At 43.5% G+C, this 9236-nt stretch overlaps 1 protein-coding gene across 5 annotated transcripts; it reads left to right on the top strand.

Moving 5' to 3' along the window:
• Window positions 1–255: 255 nt before the first annotated feature.
• LOC138630868 (microtubule-associated protein RP/EB family member 3-like) lies at window positions 256–8940 on the top strand. 5 transcript variants are annotated; one of them, XM_069715490.1, is made up of 9 exons: window positions 256–374; window positions 3464–3531; window positions 4509–4633; window positions 4746–4891; window positions 5019–5178; window positions 5371–5412; window positions 6382–6518; window positions 6685–6831; window positions 7304–8940. In XM_069715490.1, the coding sequence occupies exons 3-9, from the start codon at window positions 4513–4515 to the stop codon at window positions 7370–7372; spliced, it is 822 nt and encodes a 273-aa protein (XP_069571591.1). In that variant the 5' UTR covers window positions 256–374; window positions 3464–3531; window positions 4509–4512; the 3' UTR covers window positions 7373–8940. The 5 variants fall into 5 exon arrangements, with proteins under 5 accessions (XP_069571591.1, XP_069571590.1, XP_069571592.1 ...); XM_069715489.1 differs by having other exon boundaries at window positions 3449–3531; XM_069715491.1 differs by having other exon boundaries at window positions 256–378; window positions 3449–3531.
• The last annotated feature ends 296 nt before the right edge of the window (window positions 8941–9236 follow it).

The raw sequence follows: 9236 nt of genomic DNA, 5'->3' as shown, positions 1-9236 counted from the left end.
TATGTCACTGTTTTGATAATAATTTGTAAAATACTAGAATACAATGATATATATATATATATATCGCACTAAGTACGAACTAAGCACTTCTTCCAGCAGTGAACGTGCGCCCGTCTCCATCATGGCCGCTCACTGGATCCAGTTGCACTCAAATTAATGGGGAAAAAAAGAAAAGGGGAAAAAAAAAAAAAAAAAGGAAAAAAGGAAAAAAAGAAAAAAAGAAAAAAAAAAATCCTCTACTGCCTGCGCATGCGCAAGTGAGAACGGCTTAGGCGGTAGCAGTCTCGCGCAACTTGCTGAAGCGACAGTCGGAGAAACAGCAACGGAAAAGCCGAAACAACAGAGCGGCGGTGAGAGGGACGGCGTCGGGCTCCGTGAGTACGCATTTACTCAACTTTCGCTTAAAATGCGCCACTGCGGGGGTCTGACGTGGGGTTACCCCCCCACCCACCCACCCACCCTCCCCAGGAGGTCCGACCCGCGACTCGGATGAACACTTGAGCGGGTGACACTCGTTTCTTTCATTGGTGAACGTGCGCGTGTTGTATTATCGAAAAGGCCTCCAGAGGGGGGTAAACGTTGGCCCGACGGAGTCCCGTTTTTTCAGTTTGGACTCCGGCGCGTTTGTTTTGGGAGTCGCAGTAACGACGGAGGGTCACGTTTTACGTTCAGCCTGAAATCCGCGCGGTTCGACCCGCGAAAAACGGCCGAACAGCCGCGGAGCTCGAGAACCGGCCGTGACGGAGGAGAGCGGTTAGCCCGGAGCTAGCTGGCCGGATCACGGGGAGCAGCGGTGCCCGTCGCACCGTCAAAAAAAAACGGCAGAACCGACAACCGGCGGAACCGTGAAACCGACCGGACACCGGCCGGGGAGGTTAAACGTCACGAGCACGAGACACCGCGGTTGACGTGCGTTTTTTTTTAATTTTATTTTTTAATTTTATTTTTTATAAACATACTTTTAAAAAAATATATATATATATATTTATTTTTTTATAGCTCTCTTAAGTTCAACGTTTTATTACATCTGCTGACGGTTATATATATAAAAAAAAATGCAAGGTGCAATCAAATTGATTTCCTTTATCTGATCAAAAAAAATATATGTTTGGAAATCTTTAACAAAAAAAATACATATTTCAATTCAATTTGTCATCGCAAATTTGTATAACTAATTTTTAAAGTCTGTAATTAGATTATTATTTTATTTGTGTTTTATTGATGCGAAGTCGTATTTTTAATCTGTTTCACAGATTTTTCTCATGTGCATTAGTCTCTAATTGTTCCACTCTCTTACTGCCAGCCTATTATCAACACTTTGAATTTCAATTTATGAGTTTTGCAATGCAAAACAGAATCAGCTGCTGTTTCTCAAAAAAAAAAAGAAAGAAAAGAAGTGTTTTGTTTTTGTTTTATTTTTGCACGTGTTCATGCTGATAACAGAAGAGCTGAATAGTGTATAAAACATCTCTTTCTGTTTGGGAACTGTCACAGTCCCGAATGAAGACTTAACAAAACAGTTTGCAGACGAGCTCTGAGGTCGAAACTTACAAGGAACAGCTTCTTTTCTGGAAGTTTTCTATCATCTCTGGTTTTTATTATCATGAATGTCTCTAGTAAAATGCTGAAGCTGCTGTATATGTGCAGAAGTTGTCTGCCTTATTTTACGTTCTTATTTTTATTTAACTGCTTTTCAGTGCTGAATTAAGGAAGGAAAAGTTTTACTGTTGCCATCAGGTCCTGTGGTCCTATCAATCTTTTTTAAATCCTACTTTATACATACATATTTTATACCGTAGTGCTTCTATAATATATAGATGCAGTTGCAAGGAGGAAATCATTATAATCCGTTGATTAATTTCCTTCCATATTCGTGGATCAAAAAGTTTTCATGTCCAAAATGACTGTCACCAGGGAAAATGGAAAGCAGGAAATCCTCACAAAAACAGACTTCATTAGCTCAATAGCAGAAACAATAGCGTGTAGGTGTGTTTGTACAGTAGATCACTTGTCAATATATAGGCGACCTGTTGTAGTTAATCCTTCAGTGACGTAATCTGAAGGCTCTCAGATTTGAGCCGCTGCGATCAAAAGTGTTCATCCCGTGTGAATACTATGAAGTGGGCGTTAGTTCCTGTCAGAGAAAGATAAATATTAGTAGGAGCCAGATTTGACAGTGAAATGCAGCCCCAGCTCTAGAAAGAAATTCTGATTGAATACATTTGATTTATCTCTGCCCAGTAATTATAAACGGGTAATGGGCGGCACAGATTTGGGGAAGTTGTGAAAATAGAGCCGGGGTCCGTCCAGATTTAGGATCTCACATCCAGGTACCATCACGCATCTTATTATAAATCATCACCACTCGTCTTCAAGGTCAGTTTGTTTTAGACAAAAGCAAACAGCTGCCGTTTGTCTGCGAGAGTAAACTTAAAACTAAAACGCAGTCTTCTGCCAACACACCTGTTGAGCCTGAAGTGATGGTGACCAACAGTTCGAAACCAAAAGGAGATGTAATTTACTATCATACAAAACTAAACTAAAGCAGGACATCGTGTCGTTTTTAGAGGCCGGAGCCAGCAAATAACCTTTTTCAATGAATTGTTTATCCAGCTGTTTTTTGGTTAATATGCCAAACGGGCCGCAAGTGACCTGAATGTTGTTTGCAGTACTTGCGCTTCATGTCTGGATGAAACAGCCCTGAAAATCCATCTCTAATCCCCCGGACTGGTGGATTTCAGTAATATTTTTTTATGAGGACGCTCATCCGCAGAAAAGACGAGCAGCTTGTCCCCCGGCGGACGGCGTTACCTCCCGTGTAGCCCCGCGGTCGGGAAGTGATTGTCCTGCACCGCATCCTGCATGGTGTTTATTTTGGAAGCCGTCGGCTCACAGGAAATGCTATTTTTCCTCATCTCGGGCTGTCGGTGGGACGCCGCGCTGCTGTGTCGTTGTGGTTTATTTATTTATTTGTTTATTACGCCTGTTGGACACACCTAGCGGTGATCCGAGCTGGACCGTGATCGTGTGTTACGGCATGCCGAGGCTAAAAGGATTAACCGAGGCAGAGATTAGCGGCCCGGTGAGTCCGCCAGTTTATCTGTGACACGTCTCCTCTGTAACCCCGTCGAGGCGCTCTTGAGCAAGGCAGTGAACCGCCGTGACCTTGTGAGGAGGATTTCACGCAGTTGACCTCGTAGGTTTTTATTACAAACTGAATATCTTTTTTGGATTTTGCACTCCTGGTCGCGCAAGACGAGACTTTTGAAGAAGTCGCTATTTCCCCGATATATTACGGACTAAAAAAATGGTCAGCAGATTAAAAATAACCAATAACTGCAGGTTTGAAATGGGAAATACGGAGACAAACACCAGTTGTGATTTTCAGACGAGTAGCTTCGATCGCTGATTGTCACCCAGGAGGACTGATTTAACACATTGTTGTTAGTTTTCTGTTTTTCAGGTCTTTCTATAAGGCGGTGAAACAAAACCCAGTTGTCAGCAGTACACACCAACACACACGCAGCACAGGTGAGTCGAGTGTTTTTGTTTATGCGTTTTCATCAAGCTTCATTTGACAGGATAACTTATTTCGCTGCAGGAAATAAAGCATCTTACATTTGCAAAATACAGTTTATGACGACTATTGATGTTAAGAAGGAAGTACAACAAATGGTTTGCATATAATAGTGAGTTACCCTGCCTTCATTATCTTATTGAATAAAGTCTGTATTTCTGTCTTCAAAAGAATATTAATTGGACTCGAGAGGTTTCTTTTTTTTCTCAAAATAACTTATTTCCTGTCGTATTTGACCGATTTCCTCGTAACCTTGTGACTGTCGGATGAAAATTAAAAAGATTTATGTCATGTGATAGATTCAGCGTCCGTAATGACGCCGCACAGCCCCCCCCACCCCCTTTCAGAGCAGTTTTGCCTCTTAAGAGTCAGTCGCTGTCATTGTTAACATCCCATAATAGACAGAAGTCTCCTCTTCTTTCCTTCGTCTCAAACAGCCTCCGTGTTATAACGACAGCCCGGAAGAACACGTGCGACTTTTCGTCACTACACACGAATAAAGATGTAATTAAGCTACTTAAATGTTAATTACGTTATTGGTCAAAAATCATCTTAAACGCTGAAAACAGAAGATTTGAAGACGAAAGAACAAACGGGGGAAAACAGTCATATAACAAACTGGAGTAAAAAAAAAAAAAAATCTAAAAAAAAATCCCGTCATTTAAATTTTTTTAACTTTTTGCCATTAAAGTTGTTACAATCGATATATAGACATTATTCTTCATGTTTAGTTGTTTACTTTGTAATGTTACGCCATTAATCAAACCTACATCATTATATCAGCGGTTCTACATTCGGCCGCTGCATGTAACACGTGTGTGTGTGTGTGTGTGTGTGTGTGTGTGTGTGTGTGTGTGTGTGTGTGTGTGTGTGTGTGTGTGTGTGTGTGTGTGTGTGTGTGTGTGTGTGTGTGTGTGTGTGTGACACACAGGAGGATGGCGGTGAATGTCTACTCCACCTCTATGACTATAGAGAACCTGAGTCGTCATGACATGCTGGCTTGGTGTAACGACTCTCTACAGATCACTTACACAAAGATCGAGCAGCTCTGTACAGGTAAACACACTTCTTTTTTTTTCTTCTTCTTTTTTTTAATGTCAAGCCTCTAATTATATTCAAAAATGAATCTCTCCAAATAAATAAATACGTGGTTTCTTTTTGTCTCGAGGCTCTGCTTACTGCCAGTTTATGGACATGTTGTTTCCGGGCTGCATATTGCTGAAGAAAGTCAAGTTCAACGCTCGACTGGAGCACGAATACATCCACAATTTCAAAGTCTTACAGGCCGCGTTCAAGAGAATGACCGTGGACAAGGTGAGAGGACGCTCCCCCGTGGTCACGTTTTATTCACAAGGAGCATCCTCGGTGGATTTTCTTTTTTTTTTTTTTTTTTTTTGTGTAATCTGTGTGGACCCTTCTTGTGTCGACGTCTGGCTCTCAGATCATCCCGGTGGAGAGGTTGGTGAAGGGCAAGTTCCAGGACAACTTTGAGTTCCTCCAGTGGTTTAAGAAGTTCTTCGACGCCAACTACGACGGGAAAGAGTACGACCCGATACTGACCCGGCAGGGCCAGGAGGGGACGCCGCCTCCGTCTAACCCGGGTACAACACACACACACACACACACACACACACACACACACACACACACACACACACACACACACACACACACACACACACACACACACACACACCTGGTGTGGAAGATGCAATCAGCTGAGTGCGAGTGCTTCATTTCATTTCATCCCCCTCCTCATACATCCCCCCTCCCCCCCACCACCTCTAACCCAGGTCAACCCACTCATCACAAACCTAAAAGACCCTCTCGCTCAGGTAACACCCCCCCTTCCTCAGGTAACACCCCCTCCGGTGAGCATGTGTGTGTGCTGTCCACGCTTGCACAGTGTCTCCCTTACAGTCGCGCTGCTCGTGACCCGGTCGACGGGTCGTTTTACTGCGGCCGGTCGCGGGCAGCATCAGATCGTGTTTCTGAGTACCGGTTGAACTCCGCGTCAAGACGCACGGATTAATGAGTATTTATCAAAGACGAGTGTCGTATAGATTTATAGGCCGTTTTAGTGCAGACTCACAAGTCTCCTGGACATTAAAACTACCCGAGGAGGTCTCGCACACTTTACAGGGAGAAGTTTTTCTTTCTTAAGGTGTCCTCCTGATTAAAACACAAGGCGCTCTTGCGCGTGTGACTACCGTCCACGTTTTGGTGTTCGAACCGCGGTGATAAACGTCGGTGGGCTGCACGCATTAATACCGGTAATGTGAAGTAGACGTGCTTCACAGTAAGACCTGCCAAAACACCCGTCTCCCTCTTCAAGGCGATAAAAGTCCAAACACACCTCAAAGACGTCCTGAAGGTTGGAGTGTGTGTGCATGTGTGTGTATTTGTTCTGACACTTTTGTCTTTGTGACGTAGAGATAATTGTTTTTATTTTTTGCAGGTTTTTTTTTTTTCTTGAAGGGTCTTTAATTTAATTTAGTTTAGTTTAGTTTAAGGCTCGGAGTTCAGTTTTTTTTTTGTGTGTGCACTCAGCAGGTAGTGAAAGCAGCAGATCAGTAAAGACTTGGAGCATTAAAACACACCTCAGGTCACATTTACAGAACCGGCGATGACGGATGCAAAAAAAAATTAAAAAAAAATAAATCCCACACAAATAACGTGACAGGACTGAAAACGACAGCATCGCCATGGAGACGCCTTCAGGGAGTTACGGGACGAACGGGGGCACCGGTAACGCCCCGAACGACGGTGGATCTGTAAAACGCGTGTTGTTTTTGTCCCGGTAGCCCCCATGAGAACGTCTCCCACGGTGCCGAAGAGCGTCCCGGCCCCGCAGAGGCAGAACAACATACCGGCGGCCCGCAGGACCACCCCGGTGACCCGTAACGGAGGAGACGCCGAGCTCATGGAGCTCAACCAGCAGGTACCGCCGCTCCGATCCGCTCACACTCCTCTGAAAGTATGACGTTTTTTTAATTTTTAATTTTTTTCCGTGTGTTCATATCGCGTCCGTTTTGCTCGTTGCGTCCTTTGATCTGCCCGTTCGCTCATTTTATTTAATTTTTTTTCCCCCCTTCGTCCGCTCGTAGGTGCTGGATCTGAAGATGACCATCGACGGACTGGAGAAGGAGAGGGACTTCTACTTCGGAAAGCTGCGAGACATCGAACTCATCTGCCAGGATCACGAAAACCACCCGGTGCTCAGCAAAGTCATGGACATACTGTACGCAACAGAGGTAAGACACCGCGCCGGCAGCGAAATCAGGTTACCCGGGCAACGGGATTACGTCTTTTAAATTCACTGAAAACTCACGTTTACGCACAAGAATACAGAGTTCAGATTTCTCTTATATGATATGTTTATTGTGATTCATGAGAAAATCCAGCGGTTTAAAAAAAAACAAAAAAATAAACATTTTCTGGAATTTTAAAACATTTCAAAATCATGTTTGCGTACAAACACACTGAATATTGAAATGTAGCTGCGATTGTCAGCGGCGACGATTCAGCACTTCGATCCCATTCAAAGCCGCAATTTTACAGGGTCGTCCCTGCTTGAATTGCTGCTTATCGGTCCCAGACACTGTAGAACGATGTGATATACGTACACGGGAAGTAAACAAACATCAGGAAAGCTGTTCCAAAAACAACAACAACAACATTAAGCCTCCAAACACTGACATCAACCGGCTTCTTTTTGTTTTCCAGGATGGATTCGCACCACCAGAGGACGAGGAAATTGACGAAGGAGCACAGGGAGACCAGGACGAGTTCTGAAAACTCCTCTTCTCCTCTTCATCACCGTCATCACCCCCCTCCTCTCCTCCCCCAAACCTCTCATCCTTTAATCTGACCCTTTTGTCACGTTTACCCCTCCCCCCCCTCTCCCCCGCCCCGCCCCGCCCACCCTTCTTCAAAAAAAAAATTTTAATTTTTTTTTTTTTTTTATACTTTTTACAAATTCCCCCCCCCTTACTTCCTCCCGGTCTCGTCTGTGGCTGTCCCATTTCCATGACGACCGTACAGCCTCGCTTTCCCCAAACTCTTACTAGCATAAAAGGACACTTCAACCAAGACGTGTGGACGGTCAGCCCGGCTCGCCTCGCTTGATTTATTCTAACCGGTTGTCGGCGGTTTTAAGGTTAAACAGCGATGAGATTACAGGGACGCAGAACTGGGCCTGAGCGGTGCGACGGATCCGTCTGTCTGAGGAGGGAGCTCACTTTCTCTCTCACACACACACACACACACACACACACACACACACGCACACGCACACACAAGCGCATCAGGGTTCGCTGCAGAGTTTATATATATATTTGAAACCACACACGATGTTTTCCACACAATGTGACCAGTTTTAGGATATTGTTGGGGGTTTTACAAGGTGAGATTATAAAAAGGTGTTACCACGCATATATATTTTGACAATTTTTCATAACGCTGACGACATATCACAGACTTTGAACTGCTCACGTGCACACGCATAGGGGGAAGTCATCGAGGTGAAACCATCACAGATATGTTCCTCTTCATCAAGTCGTCCCACCAGAGAGGGTTTTCGCTCACGAAATTGTCCCGACAGCTCGATCAGGACACAGCACGGTGTATTTATGTTTTTATTTATTTATTTTATTTTAATTTTTTTTTTAAATCTGCTCTATGAAGTTTCGGAAAAGGAAAAAAAAAAAAAAAAAAGGTTTCGGATTTAGGGGGGAAACGGAAAGTCTTGCACTAAATGTAGCGACAAACAAACCGACTGAAAGGATCCAAAATGCCAACATGCAGTGACTGGCTGCAGCCAGGAAGATACAGGAAGATGCAATTTTATATTTTGTAGATTTATTATAAAAGAATTTTTTTTTTTTTTTTTTTTTAATTTGCATTGAATTGCTCGATGGCTAAGTCAGTGTAAAACGTATTTATCAGACAAATGTCAAGCTTTGAATTCTATGAATGAACATATGTAAAAAAACCAAAAAAAAAAAAAAAGTAAAAGTAAGACTACAGACAGACACTACTAAGTACTAATGTTTGACTGTGTTAATTGAGTTAAACATTTTAGCTGCTATCGTTACTCTTCTGTTGCCGTATTTAATTTTCACATGTTGCGTAGCGTTAAAACGCCACAGTGGCTGCCGAGCAACTCGAACTTCGGTTTTATTGTGATTGACAGCCGGGCTGAGTGTGATTGACATCAGTTGGAGCTGTCTTGAGAGAAGAACAACATGCATCGGGAACCTCTCTCACCGTTTGTTGCCATGGCAGCCATGTGATAAACCTGCATCATTTGGAGTTACTTCTGGAATGAAATAAAGCTCTGAGGTTCAAGAAAAAGTAACAAACGTCATCCGCCGTGTTTTTCATTCATCAGGAGCTGAGTTATAACAGATATTTTGATTTTTGTCCTCCGAAAAATCGGCGTCCAACAGGCCGCGTCTCGCACGCTCGTGTGACCGCAGTGACGCTGAGGTCGGCGATTATTTTGCCAAGAAAATTGTTTGTACTTGTAAAAATTGACTCGCAAAATGTTAACATTAACGCTGTGGTTCGTGGTTTTAAGCGTCCACTTAATTTAATTAGAGGAGGTTTTGTGCCAAACGCTAAGTGAGTCATTTGAGTGCAGCCAACACTCACCGTC

Source organism: Brachyistius frenatus, unplaced genomic scaffold (genome assembly GCF_029030835.1).
Source record: "Brachyistius frenatus isolate BFR_SWC_R1_liver_20210118 unplaced genomic scaffold, ASM2903083v1 Contig_143, whole genome shotgun sequence".
NCBI classification, from domain to species: Eukaryota; Metazoa; Chordata; class Actinopteri; family Embiotocidae; genus Brachyistius; species Brachyistius frenatus.
Note: the sequence above shows the minus strand (reverse complement) of the source record. Positions and strands in the feature narration are given on the sequence as shown.

Excerpts from the sequence above, each read along its gene's own strand:
- LOC138630868 (XM_069715490.1), top strand. The coding sequence starts at position 4,513 with ATGGCGGTGAATGTCTACTCCACCTCTATGACTATAGAGAACCTGAGT. Across the intron at positions 4,634-4,745 it reads GATCGAGCAGCTCTGTACAG|GCTCTGCTTACTGCCAGTTT; the intron begins GTAAACACACTT and ends TTTTGTCTCGAG. Across the intron at positions 5,179-5,370 it reads GCCGCCTCCGTCTAACCCGG|GTCAACCCACTCATCACAAA; the intron begins GTACAACACACA and ends CCTCTAACCCAG.